The sequence below is a fragment of the Coffea eugenioides genome, chromosome 5, assembly GCF_003713205.1.
Source record: "Coffea eugenioides isolate CCC68of chromosome 5, Ceug_1.0, whole genome shotgun sequence".
In the NCBI taxonomy this organism is placed as follows: domain Eukaryota; kingdom Viridiplantae; phylum Streptophyta; class Magnoliopsida; order Gentianales; family Rubiaceae; genus Coffea; species Coffea eugenioides.
Genome location: NC_040039.1, coordinates 29826949 through 29847498, shown reverse-complemented (window position 1 = coordinate 29847498; position 20550 = coordinate 29826949). Strand labels below are relative to the sequence as shown.

The 20550-nt window shown below is 33.9% G+C and overlaps 1 protein-coding gene across 1 annotated transcript; it reads right to left on the bottom strand.

Annotated features, from left to right (window-relative positions):
• Window positions 1–1254: 1254 nt before the first annotated feature.
• On the bottom strand, window positions 1255–20266 carry LOC113771357 (triacylglycerol lipase 2-like). The gene is made up of 14 exons (XM_027315945.1): window positions 19987–20266; window positions 19817–19889; window positions 16369–16433; window positions 13339–13445; window positions 10182–10396; window positions 5719–5801; window positions 5502–5612; window positions 4794–4934; window positions 4565–4694; window positions 3976–4085; window positions 3229–3269; window positions 2742–2821; window positions 2559–2654; window positions 1255–1574 (listed from the first exon to the last, which is right to left on the bottom strand). The coding sequence occupies exons 1-14, from the start codon at window positions 20113–20115 to the stop codon at window positions 1255–1257; spliced, it is 1701 nt and encodes a 566-aa protein (XP_027171746.1). The 5' UTR covers window positions 20116–20266.
• Window positions 20267–20550: the final 284 nt, after the last annotated feature.

Genomic DNA, 20550 nt, shown 5'->3' with positions numbered 1-20550 from the left:
ACACTTAAGAAAGTTGCTTGCAATAATGATGAACTAAAAGCATGAAATTTTACCTAGTAATTTAATTTGTTTAAAATTTTTTATCAATATTCAAGTTTAAGCTTGCATATGTGTGTGTGCATTTGTGTATGTTTGGGTAGAGTCTGGGTCTAGAGTTGGAATTGAGCGCAGGCCATGCAAATCTAAACTCTATCCAAACTCAAGATTCTTTCATAGGATTTAAGATATATGTAGAATTTGAGTTCGAAAATTTGGACTCAAAATTAAGAAACACATGATGGATTTGAGTTAAGCCTAGATAGTATGAGACCCATTAACACGCTTACTTGCAATGCTTGCACTAAGACACCTTTGAATTTCTTAATCTATCCACAACTGCAAAACTATTTAGAATATCTTTTAGCATCTTGATAAAATAAGAATCGGCACAAATATTTGATTTTGATCACATATTTGAGATGTATGAAAATTTTCAATATCATTTAAGAATGAAATTTGATATTGTGAGATGTAAGGATATTTATACCTTTGTAATAGAGTATACGATCACGGATATAGGTACTTTTATTATTCTCCAAAAAAAAGGTTAATTAATTAGTTCATTTTCTTATTTTTGAAGAATAATTATTATTCTAAAATAATGAAGGATTTCTTTAATTAGATTACATGTAAACCACAATTTTGGAATCAAGACAACGACTTGCAGTTCATTGATTAAAAGTAATCCAAATTATAACTCAAAATTACAAGTTCAAAACTAAAACAAACTTGCAAATCATCATTTGCAACTAACCGACACTTGGTTGAATAAGCACCATTATACATTTAGAATAAGCTCACAACTTGTTAGAGTTTAACAAAGGATCTCAAACTCTTGGATTTCAAACTTGACCCGAGACCAAAACCTCATTGGGATGTAATGAAGATAAACATCAAATTTTTTATCCAAAAAGAATGAGAAGAAGAATGACATAGAAGAGGGAATAACCTAAGGGTTTCATTTATCGAAGGATATATTTAGACAATTTGAGCTATCACGATCATGTATTGACATAAAATTTTAAAATGATAATAAAATAAGAAAGGAGAAATTTCAGTTTTTTTCGGATACCACTAAAAATATTTCTCAAATGACAATTAGCATCCTTTTGAACATACGGTATGGAAAAAAAATTGTTTTCTTGGGGTAGCAACATCAAGAATGAAATTGCAAATACAACAAGTGACAAATGTGTTTTCTACACTTTTTAGGCTTTAGTAGAGCCTAAAGAAAGCCATTAGAGGCTCATACACAGTTTCTCTGGCATTCACCCCCATAACATAATCAGCATGAGCATAATTGTCTATATATTGGACAACAATCTTGTCTTTATCATGATCTTTAAGGTTGTCTACCAAATGCATCACGTCTTTCACGTCAGAGAGTGCATCAGCTCCTCCATGGCTGAGGAAAAGCGGAAAATCTTTTGGTATATTCTTCATGTTGTAGACTGGAGGGGTTGGCTGCCCATAATGCTTATTGTTTTCATCCTCGTTTCCATAGTCGTACATTTGGATGGTTCCTCCTTTGACCACTAACGAAATGACAAAAGAAAAAAACACGCAAACAAAACAATTGTTGAGATAATCAAGTAACATTGCCCATACACACAGGCACACATATATATGTGTGTTTGTACATACATACATAATATATAATATGTGAGGATGTGTGTGTGTGTGTGTATGAGACAGAAAATACATTAAGGAAGAGTCCCTGAGAAACAGAAGGAGTGATGCAAGCAAAGTAGGGGGGTACAGTTGAGTTGAGTAGTAAGTAGGAGGTCTTGAATTCAAAACCTTTTACTTATAAAAAATGAAAAGAAAAGAGAAACGGGTTTCTTGCAATTTGTTTCAAGTTTTAAGCATATGATTATCTTATTCTATATTTCAGTAGCTCATGCAAACAAATTTATTTTATAAAAGGAAAAAGAAATTATAGTAAATGTAGTGCTCGAATTTTGTTTATATAATTTATGTAACTTTTAAATCTAACTGGTTTATAAATGAAATTCTTTCTAGATATCTTTTTTTTTTCTGAATGCAATCAGTATATCTTCTTGTTTTTTTCAAGTCTCTAAACTTTCTTTCAACAAATTGCATCAAAACTTTAAATCATATATTTCATTAGTTCTTATAGTGTTAAGTTAGGTTTGAAGTTGCCAAATTTTGAGCCAATTGAATGTATACATGTGAAATGCAGTAAGAAATAGACAGAGAAATCTAGAAGAAGGTTGGGAAAAAACCAGAAGTATATTTCTTGAAGTTAAAGATTCACGGCCTACTAAATCTTAAATCACAACCTAATCTCTTAGAATCGTAATCATGGTGCACTTTGAAGCTCAATTTGACACTTTTACTGAGTCAATGTTATCAAGTAGAAGTTTTCAAAACTTTCTGTCAGTTATTGTGTAATTAACCCTAATCATTTCTACAAGATAAATAAACTGTCATAAAACCAATTATGATCTTCTAGCATTACTATTGAAGTAACCAAAAGAAGATTAGAAAAGCCTTACTCTGAGATAGATGGATCATGTTCTTGGTAGAAGTTGGCTGAGGCTCATGTCTTAGAAAAACATCAATAATGGAAGAGTTCATGCAGCAGTTTGCGCCTACACAAATCATAACCTCAAAGTTAAAACTCAATTTATATGAGCTGATATGTCCTGGTAGCAGCATGAATATTTTCTGATTTGTACCTGTGAAAGATGTCAACAGATGGGTGCAATCAACGCCTGGATTCTTGCAGATATTCATAAGAAGTTGGATAACAGCATCCCTAGACACATACACGAATGCAAAACAATTATTTTGAGAGGAAAAACATTATAAGCATTGAAACTTATGATTTTTAACATAAAATTTTTGAGGTTTTTATTGGGAGAAAACTTTAATTTGTAGAGTACATTAACAAAAACATTCATTTTTTTTTTTATAAACTTTAAGAAGGAAAATGTGTAACTTGTCTCACTTCATCCAATATGTGCAAACATTTGGAACAGTTATAACATTCTATACCCTTTTTTATTTTGGGCAGAAAAAAGTTTGGAAGGAAAGGTGACTCGCGCCATTTCGAGACCGGAATGTATCATAAATGTTCTATTGAACAATTTTGAATTTCTACACTAGATATTGGAAATTCAAAACTGAAGTAATGCACCAGCACAAGTGACAAAATTGTCTCACCCTCTTGGATTAAATTCATTAATTCCCAGCCAATACAAAGCCTGTCAAAACAAGAAAAGAAGTCAGTTTTAGAAAAACCATCATTATGCAGCCTCATAGTAGAGTATCAATTAGTATTGCAACCTCAAAGTATTAACCATTTCATTTTCTTGTTATTGGACTATTAACCGAGTCAAAACCTGAAGTGAAATGTTAAAACGTAACATTAATTTGTGAAAGTTTTGTAAGACCATTAGCTACCTTTCCAATGCTGCTCAAGAGCAATTTCCTTACAAAAACTAAAGCGCAAGTTATCAATTTGTTGAAATATGTACAATTGGAAGATTTTATACTGCATTTTCTTGTATAGTTTTCCATGGTACATAGTATGACAAACTTAATAATATCACGAGGGAGGAGAATGTTGTCGTTCAAAATCATGCATTTCTAGTTGTCGGGTATGTCTAGTCAAGAATTGTTTTGAAATGTGCACATTAGATACAAACTCAAACTCTTATTTTTGGATTCTATTAATAGGAGCTGAAGCAAGTTGATTTCTAGAAGTAATTATAACCTTAGAGGTGCTTTTAAGAAATAACTTTTGCTTTTTGTAATTTTCAAATGCTCTTTCAATTTTATATATTAGTCTTTTTCAGGAAATGCTAAACCATAATAACTTGAATAAACTAAAATAAAGCCCTTTATATATATATATATATATATATATATATATATTAGGTAGTGCTAAAACAGAAGACAGAAGACTACCTGAGAAATGAAACTTTCAACACCTATTCTTGCGAGTGGAGAAGTCATCTCACCCAGAAAGCCAATAGGACTTAACAAGGCAGCAGATCTTAGCTTATCCACAAGTTGCCCTTTTGAAAATGAAGCCAATGCAATTAAAGTTCCCTGCAACACATACGAAATTTAGGTTTAGATTTTCTCAAGAAAACGTAAGTTTTGCCATCAATAAGCAATAGCGATAATTTACTAGTCATATATTCAATTTTATATATTATGATTTTCTTTTTTTTTGTCCCAATATAAAGGAAATAAAGCCCAACTTCCTATTTTACTTTCCAAAGAATTTTGAACAAATTAAAAAAATATTGAAGTCATCCACATCACGATATTGTTATAAACCATCCTACTTACCCCAACAAAAAAATCTTTCAATTTTCATAGTGGTCCTTTTCTGAAAACTCCAAAGTCAACTAACCAATTCTGAACTACTAATTTTCTTAAACCATATGCAATGCTTTTTTTTTTTGTTTGGTTTTTTTGGGCAACTATATGCAAAGTTTACAATAACCCATAATAGTTTTCTCCACCCAGTCACTTTCCAAAAATCAACACCAAGGAGAAAATTTCACCTGGGAATGACCCACATAATGCAACTTCTGTCCTGTGAAATCATTGACAAACTGGATTGAAGCTGGAAGATCATAAGCTGCTAACTCATCCCAGGTAAAATCCCAATATGCCTAAGCAATAGTATTTTTCTCTGGTTAGTAATAATAGTAAAACCAGAATTTCAGAGTTAAAATAAAGAATTCATATATATTTGAAGAAAGGTAAATTACTGCATTATCCGGACTAAGAGTTTCGTGGGAAAGGCTGTATTTGGTTCCACGGCTGCTGACAAGCCAAACATCAAATCCACTATCAGCCAATATGAGGGCCAAAGATTGATCAGGCGGACTTAGTAGCCATGTTATTGCATCCTGAGATCACACAAATTAATTTTTTTTCTCAGCAATAAATTTTAAAACCAATTAAGATTGATTTTATCTATTTTCTTTGATATATGTGAGTCACGTGCAGAATAAAGAATTAGTGTTATACTTGAAATAATTAGTATCTTCCATTTAGAAAGCAGTTTTGGTTACTAAATTTCCAAAAGCAGATTATTAAGATGCAAAACAAGAAAAAACACAATCCTCATAGATTTGATTAGTTTTTAAACTTGAATTATAGGTGGAGACCAGTTAGTGCTATGACCATCTAATGCAATAGACTAATTTTGTCACTCATGCTACCTAAAATTTGAAGGATTACAAATCAATGAAATGAACTAAACTTTACTACACTTATTATTTATTTATTTTGCTACGTTATAAGATCTAGATGTATGCTACGTACATGAATAAAATGAAATTTCAAATTTGGATAAAGATTACTTGTCAGGCATTCCAACGAGTTGAAAAAAAAATTTTAAAATTAAAAAAGAAAACTTCATGCTATGACTATTAGAAAAATTGATCCCAAAAATTGGCATGCGAACAACAAACCATCAACAGTCCATGTTGTAGCAGGACAGGAGGCCTCTTCCCAGGAGTCTCACCGGCCAGGCCAAAGGGAATCCTTTGCATGTTGAGAATATAGCCATCTTCTGTAACCACCTGGCAGAAATGATATTATTCATATCAAAATTGATCAGATTATTCTTTAAATGAGCTTATATTGCAAACTAACAAAATATTTTCTGAACGAATTGGAATTAATTACTTCATGTTCTTCACATTTGTAACCTCTAGTCTCCACCATCAAATTGCAAATTCCATCTAAAGCATCAATTGACCATAAAGTAGCTAACAAAAATAGCAATATCACAAAAAATCTAGAAGACAAATTGTTTGCCATTATAAACTGTCTTGTTCCTGCTCAGTTTATAAAATTTCAAGTCTTGATTAGCATTTATAGGAAAAATGGAGTGGGTAAGTTCAGAAAAAAGAATAACATACATACTAATTAATCGGAAAGGTATATAATTTTTTTAATTTTGGAGTTCGTATTGTTATCCAGAACAACAGTCAAAAATAGATTCATTTATTTCACACATCCATCCGGAAAAGAAGAAGAAGAAAATTTTTAGAATCTAATGTAGAAGACACTTCTGTCTTCTTCGTATTGACACTCTGGGAAGAAAACATAAGTTAACCTCTATTACAAGGTTGCAAATTGGGCATTATAACTGCAACAATTTGGATATGTACAAAGAATGCAGACCAAGCCTCCATAAGATGCTTACAAGGGAAAAAACTAAAAATAAAAAATAAAAAAATGCAAAAAAAAAAAGAAGTAAAATCCTACCTATGATAACATAATTGTTCATAGAAAATAGATACGGACCTGATTAACTTAAACAATTGAAAGCATTTGTCAATATTGTACGAGATGAATGCAAGTGTTTTGAGTGGAGTTCTTAGTAACATGGTTCTAAAATGATTAAAAATATTTTTAAACCACTTTTTAATCTCAAAAACATACTTTTGACTAATATTTCTGAAAATATCCCACCAAAAAAGAAAAAAAAAAAAAGCAACCATCCAAACGTACCCAAAGTTGTTGACCAATGATCTCGAATGCATCAAAACTTGTGTCATACATACAGTAGCATAAGGTTAGATTCGGTTGTTCAAAGATGTGTATCTCATGGAACAAAACAAAAACAAGAGTAATATAAAGCATAGATTATGTATTTTCCTTTCGTACAAGTTCTACATGTTGCAATAGACTGTTCAGATCACTCCATTATCTTGAATTACATTGCAACTGTAATTAAAGCTTCGAATGCAAGAGTAATTTGCTAATTTATTTAAAAGAAATAAAATTGTTGTACTTGTCAAAATCACTTTTGTGTCTAAAAAGATGTTAAAGATACTGTATTAGGTCTAATGGATGCACATAAGGCACTCATTAAAATATATATCAGGTTTCATATTTTTGAAATGGTAAGATTAATTAGAGAAAGTAAATAAATACAAAGAAAGGTAGGTAAAATTAAATAGAGAAAGTATAAAAATGTAACGGAGGGTAAGAATTATTAGTGTGCGTGTATATATGATAGGTTAAGTAAATGTTAGGTGTATTAACAAGTGCTCAATGAGCATCCGTTAGAAAACCCAATAGTTAATATGTATCTTACTCAAGTGTCACAAACTATTTATTTTCAAATCCTATTACTTGAGACTTTCAAGTAATTTGATAGTTTTCTTGTTTTCAAAGGAAGTGCATCCCCGAATTTTTAGGAAAATAATAGGTAACTTTTGTCAATATATGATGGGAGTTGCTGGTGTATTGGGTGCTGCTTTGCTATGCACTATTTATGGTGCTAGTGTAGAAAATACTTTATTTAAAGGTGGTGATGGTGCAAATACATTCCGTGCAAATACATTCAGTACTTTATTAGAAAAACTCTTAGTTAATATGTATCTTACTCAAAGTGTCTCAAACTCTTTATTTTCGGATCCTTCTACCTAAGACTTTCAAGTAATTGATAGTTTTCTTGTTTTCAAAGGAAGTGCGTCCCGGAATTTTAGGAAACTAATGGGTAACTTTTGCCGGTGTATTGGGCGCTGCTTTGTTACGTGCTCTTCGTGGTGCTATTGTAGAAAATACTTTATTTGAAGATGGTGATAGTAGCAAATACAGTCCATGCTTTTAACCCAATGCAAGCCGAAGAAACTTATTCATTGGTCATCACTCACCGCTTTTGGTGCCAAATCTTTGGGGTTGCTTTTTCTAATAAACGTTGTTTACATTTCTTTATGTTATTTGTACTAGTAATTTGTTTATGGATGAGTGCTCTTGGAGCAGTCTGTTTGGCCATGAATTTATGTGCCTATGATTTCGTTTCTCAAGAATTCTTGTAGTGGAATATCCAGAATTTGAAACTTTCTTCACCAAAAATATTCTCTTAAATGAAGGTATGTGTGCTTGGATGGCAGCTCAAGATCGGCCTCATGCAAACCTTATATTCCTCGTATTCTGGACCAAAGTAATGAACCTATTTGAAGTGGCTTATTTTTTACCAGAGAATCCTATGTATGAACCAGCATTAATTTTACTTCCCCACCTAGCTACTCTAGGTTGGGGGCAGGCCCCGGGAGAAGTTATAGATATCTTTCCACACTTTGTGTCTGAAGTATTTCATTTAATTTCCTCTACGGTTTTGAGCTTTGGAGGTATTTACCAAGCACTTCTAGGTTTTGAGATGCTTGAAGAATCTTTTCCATTTTTCGGTTATGTATGGAAGATAAAAATAAAATGGCCACAATTATAGGTATTCACTTAATCTTGTTAGGTATAGGTGCTTTTCTTCTAATATTCAAGACTCTATATTTTGGAGGCATGTATGATACATGGGCTTAGGGGAGGGAGATGCAAGGAAAATTACTGATTTGACCCTTAGCCTAGGTATCATTTTTGGTTATTTAGTAAAATCCCTTTTTGGAGGAGAGGGTTGGATTGTTAGTGTGGATGATTTAGAAGATATAATCAGTGGACATGTATGGTTAGGTTCGATTTGTATACTTCTCCCACCATACATGGAATAGTGTTCCTACCATTTCCATAGATTTATTGTCATTTGGTCATATATATGTATTCCTTTTGTATTAATTCTCCCAATTTTGGGTTGTATTAGTTTGTAATCTTATACGCATTTGGTCATATGTATTCCTTTTGTATTAAATCTACCAATTTGGTTATAAAATTTTATCCAGATTATGTTATCTGAATTGCAGTTTGAAGTTGACAGTAGGCTGGCTCACCAGCAAAGCTCAAAGATAACACTTTAGATTTGCCTCATTTCAACTTGGTTTTATTCAAATTTCATCTCTGCTCTTATACTGCCAAATACATAAATTAAAAACCTGTAAAAAGAAGAAACTAGAGAAGAAATTGACAAGGGATGAGGTGATGGCATTCAAACAAGGAAATTACTTGTTAACAAGAAATGAACAAATTATGGCAGGACATACCAAATTGGAGTGTTGGATTTTATTTATTGTTTTTCTGCAGTTGGTAGAGCCTTCGAAGATAATTCACTAATTTAAAATCTTAAAAAGTCGCTTTAAGACATTTTATTCTGAGGACTTTTTTCCATTTTTCAATCTCTGAGGAGCTATCAATGCTTGATGTATTGGTTTGCCGGAATTCTTGGCTGCATATCTGTAAAGAAAATAGCTGAGATAAATGGAGATTTTTCAAAATTATAGAAGTTTTACTATAGGATCGGATTTTTTTCCCTAAATTCTTGGTTTTTGTTAAAATCTTCTTTTATGTCATTTTATTCCAGCTATATATCATTTAGGTTTTCGTTGCTCCATTATAATGTTACTTTCATTTTTATTCATCTTCTTAATTTATTTGCAGCAGTAAAATTTAAGTCAGTCAACTATGACTCAGCCTTCAAAACAAAAACATTGCTCTATGGCGGGTCACCTTAGCAACCAGTCAAGAAACAGCACCGTTAAACATAGGAAGAGAAAATTCCTGAATATAAAGTCATATGTACTTGAATTAGTAAAATCCTCTGGTGCCGAATCAGTTATTCATTAACAATTAAAAAGACATTTGAGAAAAGATTAAAGTTAATCACCATCCCACTGAAACTAGTAAAGTTTAATCCTGAGAGAAGAAAAAAGAAAGGACCAGAAGGATAACAGACACAAGAAACAGAGCGTATAGTAATTTCCAGCAAAAGATACAAGTTTAAGAGCTCTAACGAATTAATGTGGATAAAATTGGCCTCCCAAGTGTTGCATTATTTTACTCCAACACTTAAATTTGGAAAAAATCAACAACAATGACAATAGCCTACTTGTTACTGTTTCATATTTTGATCAATGAATTAAGTTTGGAACCTTGTCAATTGGGGTCTGATGTATATGTACTGCAATTATATTTTGTAGTAATCAAAGCAACCTTGTGTAACTAGGAAATGCGATGGAAAAGTTGCAATCCATACCAATCTATTCCCTCCGGAAGGAGAAATTAACATCTGCTAATTTTCTTGGTACCTAAGCTAGTTTTCACCAATTGACTTGATCAATCTAAACAGGAAAGTTACCATTGTACAAAACTCAATTGGCCTAATTAGTCCTTTGTCCAGAGATTGGACTACTAAAAGGACAATCTGCTCAATTTCACTTGGGTGCTTTGCAATGGAAGCATCCTTTTTTAAGTTTCTGATGTTTTAGCAGCACTTTCTGCTAATCTAGGTCTTCTTAAGATCCTTACAGGCCACCTTCTAGGTCTTATTCGAGCAAGTAATGGCAGCTTTGCCTTTAAGAACTTGAAGGGCCACTGCCTAGAGTTAACCTGTCCAAGTATTTTCATCTGCTCTCTTCTGACCTTTCTAAGGGCATACCATCTTCCACCTCTCCAACCCAATCCATACCTGCAAGTTTGTGAAACATTAGTATTAAGTAAAAGATAGGGAACAAGAAAATTTTACAATCACACTCCCAAGTCACTTTTATTTCTTTTTCAAGTCAGCTAATCTGAGTTAACTTATCCTTTACAAGTAAGCCAAAATAGAGCAATGAGTGAGCTTAAAGCTTGTAAATCCATATCTTAACCTCAAAATAATCCCGAGTTACTGAGCATCTTAACAGTACAAGTCAAAGTGTTTGGATAGAGGGGGGCTTTGGCGTAGGTAGAAAAGCAAAGCAAACTTCTAGAGCTTCACATTTCACAATGATAAAGATGTTCCAGGAGCAGTTAATCTCATTCAGAGTGAAAACAAGCACTTTAAAATCTGGGTTAGTGCAACAAGCTTTTGCATGCCACAAAACTGGGATTGCACTTGCAAACACACACATACCAATAGAGGCTATACCACTTATAGGCTCCATAAGCAAGCACTTTAAAATTTCTACAACTACATACACTGCAGAAATTTCCAAATGACTTTTGCTCCAGCTGAAATCACAGGGCAGACAATCAGTTGTCCTATGATCTCTTAGCTGGACCTACTATTTCACCCTGATAAAGATCCCCATACTTCAGGCTCATGTCTTTTCAGCCATAACTGATTACCACTAGCCCCAGCATTCTAAGCTAAAGCTGCCACTTACGCAAGAAAGGTAAGCATAAAATTGATAGGACTGCATGCTGTCCAAGTGAACTTTGCCCTAGCTGATTCTACAGGTTACACTACCCATAAGTTGTCATTCTGGACTTACTATTTCACCCGGGCAAATATCAAACTACCCATCAGTTGTCTTACTGGACTTGGTATTTCAACTGGACAAAGATCCCTATGATTCAGGTTCATCTCTTTTCAGCCTTGGTTCAAGTTCATCTCTTCTCAGCCATCACCAATTGCCACCAGTCATAGCAGCCTAAGTTCAAGTTGCCATTCACAGCATGCAAGCTAAGGATCTCTCTCCTTAATAAAACAAGTTGGGTCTGCCAAATCCTCAACATTTTTTTTTTTTATTTAAAGGTGAGCATAAATCTCTCCATGTACCTTGTGCCCATACGCATCCAATAAAAGTATATCATAGGACATTCTCTTCATTTTTATTTTTTCTGTAGCTTATATATTGTGCATGGCATTTAGAATTACATGTTCATGATAGTTTTTCCTTTTACATAATGTCCATGGCCTGTATAGTTCAGATACGCTTGTGATCTCCAAAAGATTGAGGTGGAATATCAACAATAGAGCCAATAAAAATTGCTCTCCATTGTAGTTGATATTGTGTCACATCTGTGGCTCAGCTGATCAAGATCAAGATGCATGGCTCCGAAGAACAATCTAGTCAAATGATCAGACGAATGTAAGTTGCATACTGTGTATCAAATATAAGCACCCAACAGAATTCTAATTTTGTTGACACGAAGCTAACAGAACAGGTAACCATGTGGCACAATGCAAATAGCCAGTTCATTCATCACTACCTGCTTTTATAATCTCCTTCTGGAGACACACTGTTTAGAAGATATTCCCTAATGATAGGCTTCATGATACATCTTCAAGAAATAATACATAATGCAGCAGTTCGACTTCAGTTCTTAAAGTAAGATCTGATATTTAACATTCAATATGCAAATAGTACCTAAAAGTGAATGTCTAAACCTAAACAAAATAATTAGTTCTACATAGTTTTAATATAGTTTGGCTATCATGTACTTCATCTACTATTTTCTTGCGAGTCCAAGTGAAATTTATTACCAGATCAAACTAAATTCCATGTAACAGATATAAGAAGCTTTACAGCATCTCGAGTTTAGACAAGTCATGCTAGCACAAATTAGTGTTCCTGTTTGAGTGACAGGTCATGCTAGCCACTTGAGATTTAACTTCTCACAATTAGACAAGTATAGGGACAACAACATTTCCAATAAAACCTTGAGCCAGAACCTAACAAGTTGTATCTTGTCAGTTGCTAAAAAGCAGTAGTTCCAGTTAAAATCTTATAGATGCACACTGAAGAGCACAAAGAATCTAAAACATTATCCAACACACAGAAAATCAATTTGAGACCATCCTGGTTTCCTAGATCCTAACAATGTGACCTAAAGGGAACTGAATTACATAAACCACTTGTAGACTTTACCAGTTTTGATTAGGCTATTTAAGAAATCAGAGGTTTTACCAAGTCATGGGCTGTTGGCAGGTACTTCATTGCTTTACATGAGAATGTCTACATGTAAAACCAGAATAAATCTAATATTTTTCAAAACGGATAGACTGTCAGGGGTATTTTGGTTCTCAACATGAAATAATAAAGGTTAAGTACCAAATCCAGCTATGACCAAATACCATGTTGCAGATGTTCCACTTTCTGTTAGCCTCACAAACCAAAGTCAGTCACCTTCTCAAAAGCGAAACAAGTAGGTGCTGCACCTTGGTTCAGTTACAGTAAATGAAGGAAAACGATGAGACCAGCCCAAAAACTAAGAAAAATAGAATACTGTTCTATCCACGAATTTCAATTCTACAATATACTCAGGGTATCCCTTTATCATTTAGAAGTTCCCAATGAACAAGATATGAAGCCTATCTGCAACCATATCAGCAACACTTGATATGTAGGACAGGATCTCTTCTACCAGACCTTCTGGACAGACCCCGAGCCTCAAGTAAAAAAATTGCAAGAGAAGCAAGCATACTTGATGTAAAAGATGTGCTAAAAGCAAGACAAGGGAACACAGTCCTCTACCTAGCAGAAGCTTCAACTCACTAATTTATAGCCATCTCAACCAACTAGCTTCTATCACACATCCTAATGGATATAGTAACATTCAAGCCTTGCATTGTCCCACAACACAGAAAACCCTTCAAGTCAGAAATGAAAAAGACAAGAAGTTATAGTCAGAGAATTGACAAACCCGATAAATAACGTGGTTCCTGCAGTTGCAATGCAAGCTGGAATACTGACAGAGCTTGAAACAAGCTTCTTAAATTCAGGATCACCAATCTCGTATTTGTTTTTCATCTGCAAGGAAGCACAAAAGAGAAGATGCAAAATTCTTCATGATCACACAAACAAAATCAAATGTGTAGAAAATGGCAAAGTATTATTGGCATGAGATCCAGCTAGGAACCAAGGAAAGACGCTAAAAAAATTTCTTAAATTGAGAAAAAATTTCTCAAACTATTTGGTCAAGGGGAGAAACAAGTCATTGCACTGCCAAAGATGACAAAGAAAATGTTAATGCTAGCACTTCGTTGTACTGTCATTAAAACCAATATGACAAGGACAGGCGCATGGTAGAAAATGAGACAGCAGAGCATGCTATTTCCAAAAGAATGATCCAATCTGAAGTGAAAAATGGTGATATCGCAAGCCTGTTGAAACATTTCTCTTATCATAGTATGTTGGTCAGATAGTCATATTCTATATTAAGCAATGTTACAGTTTTGAGTCGATAACACAATTCTAAAGCAGAAACCATACATAAGATACTAAGCGTATAGTTCTTGGAAGAGAAAGGATTATTAGTAGTAACTCTACAATGTAAAATCAAGACACAAATGACACAGCAATACTTAATCTTCCCAGAGCAGCACAGAGTCTCTCACCTCCCCATAAATGATGATTGATTAGGTGAGACAAAAAAAAATGCACAGGTGCACAAAACCACATATATCCAGCATTGAAAACACCACTATGCACAGAAAATTATTAACAACTGTAACAAAACCACAGTAAATTATTGAATACTGTAACAAAACCGCAAAATGGGATAAGCTTATATTACCAATGTATTTGACAAATACAAACTATGAGAAACAAACTATGGAAAGAAGTTGGAGGAGCCAATCACAGAAATCTTTTGAACTCTTTAACTGGTAATCTTTTGTGACATTTAACAATCAGAAATCTGGATCACTGTTTGCTTGAAAAGTGATAACGTGATCATACTGGTGACTGTATTTATGGCCTTCTATGGTTTAAGTAGATTGACCAAAAAAAAAATTTAGAAAATTCTATGGAGCTTTTTGAAGGGTTTGCAACTTTTGTGATGCAAATAAACCTTAAGCCTGAGGCCTAAGAATCTTCCTAAATACTCCTAGAACTAGTATTCTTCCATTTGTATAACTATTTACATGTTCGCAGGCCCCAAATCACTGAAAATCCAACTACATGCTAGCATACTCCATAAACTTTATTTATAGTCAGCTTCACAGCACAAGACTAAGAATTTCGGTAGGATTTTAGGATTAGCCTTGCATAAGTTCTGAATCTTAAATTCTCAATTGCAGCTTTGGTTTGGTAACCAAATAAATTAGTCTCTTTTTTGAATTCATCTCGTAGGACTTTTGGGTCTCTGTGTAACCTAATCAGGTTTTTCCTAAAAACCAGAACACTTATCTTGAATCAAAATAATATCCCATTTTGTTGTGTTTCTACCTGCATCAAATGCACCCCAATTCAAATATTTACTAATCCCCAAAAATTACACAATTAAGCTCCAAACTAGCAAAGAAGCTACTTATAAAGTGTCAAATTCATTGTCATCGATAAGGAGAGGTGTTGTAGAACTTATGTTTTTAGTTCAATTATAAGTATCCCTTGACTTACACAAAGGAATGCATTGTTTGTCTTCTCCTTTGTAACATATGGAACATACCTCGATGTTTCTCCACATGAAATAGCTTAATTATGGTGGATATGATCCAGTACAGATGGAATTTAGAAGGAACACATAAAGATAAATGGCATGAAACAGCTTCAACAAAAAACTTGAGCGAACTAGTAAAGTATCTATAACAAAATTAAACTTCAGTCTGTGGTTTGCCAGGAGAACTACCTTAGTATAAAAGTCACATGGACAAGTCCAACTCCTCTTAGCACCCGGTCTAACAAGGCATGCATTACTTACAACTAACAACAGGAACAAATAGAGGAATGTAAAGCAAGTACTCATTGGGAATGCACGCATTACATACAACTATAAAACAGGAAGAAACACTGGAAAGTAAAGTGCAAATACTGATTAGAAATTCATATGATGGATTAATTGGTGCCTTTGTCATCCTTTAATTATTTCTCCATTAAACTAGATAGCGATACATACTTTTAAGAATGCCAGTTCCTTGATTGTTTCATAATTCTTGACCAACTTGACTGAATTAGAAATTCCCCAACTTCTAGTATTTTTTCTTCTGATACAAGACAGATCCTTGCTACCAATGAAGTTTCTTCTCTACTAGAAGTGATTACAATGTTGATTGATCACAAAAAACCCCATTTAAAACTGTCCTTAGAATAAGTTAGCATCTAGAAAAAAAAATATTTGGCTGTGCTACAAATTTTACTAGTGAATAACTAGACTTTACCGGTTGGCAGATCAAATTTGATCCATCAAAACAGAGCATGGTTTTCTATGAGATTTTCACATGCTATGAAACTGCTTCTTGCTGGGAGAAATTCTCTTTTTCATTTAAACCATTACTGAATGAATTTTCTAAATCTTTTGTGTTGCAAGATCTCAAGCTATACCCTAAAACTCTCTTCCTTCAAACCCATAAGTAATAACATTGTTGTCGTTCCCACTTGCCACCATTGTCCATATACACTTAAAGCCTCAAAAGCAAGGTGTCCATGCCATCTAGAAAACTATCATAAGCAAAACTACAGTTCTACCAATTAATTATTTTCGAGTGATAAGCACCAAGAAGGCAGCATCACCAGTAACAAGCACGTAGCAAACTTAAAGAAACAAGTAATTAAGGAAATCTATCAATTAAATTCATGTTCCACAAATGAATTAGTGATTAAAAAACTCCTGCACCTAATTCCCTTCTTAAAATTGTCAGGTGAGTCTTCATAAGAATTTAAGATAGACCTTGAGCCATTAAAGGATTTAACAAACACAAATTCAAGTATAATAACAGAACAAAGAACTACTTACAGCACTTTCGATTCTTTCGAGCCTTTGGTCAACTCTTGTCTCATGAAAATGACGTAAACTATAACCTACATCAATATCACAAACAAGTAAGATAAAGTCCTCAAGAAATATATCATATGAAACAAGAAATCACCTTACACAACAGTCGGATTCACAAATGTTGACAGCAGAATTAGAGGAAAAAGAAAGTCCCAAAAGTAAAACAGATCAAAACATAAACATACGAAATATAGAATTTTACTAGGCAAAGCACACGTTCACAATATAAATGCTTCAATGCCATACATCTTGAAAAAATCTCACACACCAACCCAGCAACACAAAAAGAAACTACAATTTTAATCCTTAGAAGGTTCTATAAAGGGTTGAACACAAAAAAGTTGTTTGATGATAAGGAGCTCAGTATCACCTTTTCCCCATTTTTTCTACCTTTACATATTGAGAAATTGAAGAGAAATGTACCAAGCGGCCCACGTACATGTCAAATTTCATATATAGGCCAAAAAATCTTTTGCCCAGGTCAGTTAAACATCCAAACTTCATTTGGTTAACTCCCCTGTATCCAGAAGTAATTTATGCAAAAGTTCAGAAAATTGCAGCTTAAGACAGGAAGGAGCAAATACAGTGGCTCTAGCTCTAGCAGCTACGGCTGCATTTTACCCACCTTGTGTGGCCTATGGCGAGTAGTTCAGCTTGAAAGTAACATATCTTACACTTCATTCTTCCTCTAGAATTAATTATGAAGGTTTCAAACTGGCACTGGTAAACACCATTTGATAAAGCACACATACGGAGAAATGAACCACTGACAAAAAACTACAAAGCTTTATTTGTTGGTTTCCTCGTTCCCGAGGAGTCATACTGGACAAGCTATTTTTTATCTCCTTAACTCCCCATTGCAACATTCCTCAGTTGTTGCATACACTTCTCTTTAGATCAATTCCTCAGTTGTTAGTAGTTGTTCATCTGTCTCCAAAACTGTCCCTAAAAGTGAACATCCTCCAGATACAAACTAAGTTTGTTATAAGAAAATATACTTTATTTGCTCTTATTATGATGGATGCAATAGCTACCATTCTCAAGAACTTTAATGCAAAAGATCACAAGTTGAAGTCTGAGATTTTCTCTCCCTAGTCCCTCCTTTGTTTCATCTGATACAACTTCTAGCCTCATCTCAACCTCTTAAGAACATTTTCCTCTATGATATCTGAAACCTAACAGCCATATAAAATAAAAAATGAAACAGAAAATACAGACTAGCTGCTCATCTGATAACATTTCACTTCCATCAAGTTACGCAGAATAAGGTTCAGGGAATTCCGTTTGAATTAGCAAAAGATTGTGGGAATTTGGGTACCTTTGGGTAATTTGAATAGCATTCTCAAAACATTAGTTTAGGAAGAAAACAAGAAGGAAAAAAAAAACAATAGTAATTCCACAAAGATTTCCATGGGCATGACCACCAAAGGTAACACTTGCTTCAAAACCGCAAAGAAAGACCAGCTCAAGCCATAACATTACGAACCTTTTCATAATACTGTCACAGCTCATTTATACAGAAAATAAGACTTGGAGGCCACAAATTCTTACAAATTAAGCAAACTCAATAAGTATTTATAGACTTGGAAATCAGGGGCGGAGCCAAGTGTTCTCAAGGGTGGGTAATTGCACCCCCTCAACTTTGCAAAAATTAAAGGATATGTTTGTATCTTTTACTAAATTTTAACTTTTTCTCATAACTGTCCCCCCTCAATTTTAGAAAATACCCTTTTCCCTTAATGTTGCCCCTATGGGAATTCCTCATCTTTCCTCACATTACCTCCCTAAACAACAATGTCTTTTTAGAAACCTCTCGTGTTATAATTGTTGTAAAGTTATTAAAACACAAAATTGATGACTATTTGAAACAGAAATATCGTTAAACATTTTAGAACACAAAAGAGAAACTCATAACAAAAAGTTAAAACATGATTAAAATCAAGTTTTTCTTTCCATAAAAATGACAAATTTGAGTCGTACAATACTGCCACCACTAGCCATAGGTCCTGACTCTGCCCCTGTTGGAAATGCAGCAGCTTAGGAAAATCACAACGAAGAACATCTTATTTTTTTCACCTCTTCATGCAGAATGAAATCATCTGGCTGATTTTTTACAAATGAGGGTTATGTACAAACCTGTATTCTAAGACCCTCTCAGTTTGCTTAGGTTAGCAAAGGAAATAGCTATGTCAGATACGGTTAATAACTTACTCGAGTTGCTGTAATCTTCAAGAGTTAAGGTATTAAGCCCCTTTGTATTAACTTTTTTTTTTTTTTTGAAAGTTATCATTAAAGCTTGTAGGGGTCCACACCAAACTGCTCATCAGAGAGATTGTATATAGTGTAGCCTCAATTACTGAAACTGTTACTCATCAAAGATATGATTTCTCTTTCTCATCAGAGAGACGATTTCTCTTTACGAGCCACGAGCCTCTTCTCAATGCACTAAATGACAATATTCCACAGCTTGGTATTTCCTCCTACTTAGCAACAACAGGAAACCCCAAGTACGTGTCAGACAATTGCAAACTTCGCAGTCCAATACATGGGCTAACAGGCTTTATCAGCCAACATGGGCTCCTCATGCATATAATTTCCCCACAATATAGGGCTAGACCATTCATAATCCAATCCTCCGAATCCTTCCTGCTCTACAAGCCCTTCTGACCACAAAACCGACTCTTTACTTATCCTGTATTGTCCTTAGTAAGGAAAAGCCATTCATAATCCAATCCTCCAAATCCTTCCTGCTTCTACAAGCCCTTCTGGCCACAAAACTGAATCTTTACTTCTTATCCTGTATAGTCATTACTAAGGAAAAGCCACTATACGCGTTCACAGGTTGTGACAGAGTAATCTTAGATTCATCTCCAAACAATATTTGCAGGAAGAACCTATCTTCAGTTGAGTGTGTTCATGCATCCATGTTCAAATTTCAAATACAAAAGCTGAAACTAAAATAGCATCTGCGTTGAAATTCATCAGAATATGCAATCCTAGCTTGAATCCTTCAATGAAAATTTTTTCAAATGTAGATTTAACAGAAAAGTTTAAATCTTTCAAGGAAAAGGGATCATACTAAGAGTCCAATTAAAACTACACGTCAAAAATTTTCTCTGTTTAGTTTGCATCACTGCAAAAAAAAGTTTCAAAAGGATTCTTTAAACACATTTTCTAACCGCCTATTTATCACTCATACATTTCTAATAGAATGCTACTGCGACATTTTTCAACAAACTCATCCAATATATGCAATTTAACAAATTCGCTCAAACAAACAGTGTAACTAGACAAATTATACCATCTTTCTTGCAGCATCGTAATCAAACAAATTCCAAAGCAGTCAAGTAAATAACACAGTAATAGACAAGCAGGAAATTACCAAAAAAAAAAAAAGAGGTAGACATACCAATCCACGCTGTAGCAACCGATGCTATAGATGTTGCCATCGTAAACACCACTTTATGCCTCTCAAAAATATCCTACAAAATTCAAACCCAATTTAACCGATCCATAGCAGAGCATGAACTAGAAACTTGGCTAAAAAATAAAATTAAAAAAGACAAGAGGAATCATTACCTTGGTTGAAAAGTAAGTATCTTGCATAGCAGACCATGAATTAGAAACTTTTCTTCTCATCTGGGGCATCGTTAAATATCTATACACTGACGACCCAGAACCCCTGAATCTATTCATACCTCTGTACATCTTGCCAAGAAGTTTACTACACAATTGTTTGTTGTTTCCTATTCTAAAGTGAAGAAGCTTGGTTAACGGGTGGAGTTTCTTGGTGGGAAGAAGCCATGGAGGAAGACAAAAGGTTTTCAGTTTTTGATGATTGACTATTGTTTGGATTTCATTTCTTTGTACTTTTTTTTTTTAAAAATAACTTTAATAATTTGATAAATGTAAAGTGTGTTCACAAGAAAAATGCATCAATTTTTCTTTAAAAAATTGCAATTCAAACACATGAGAGGGAAAAAGGGAAAAGGGAAAATTGAAAGGGATTGAAATTGAAAAAAACGACTTGGGGAATCTGCAAGTCTTTGGGAGAATTATAATTTGGCCCCACGCAGGGATAAGTTGATCGGAGAGAATTGCAGTTTTGATGCCCATTCTATGACTCATGCACGTAATTGATCC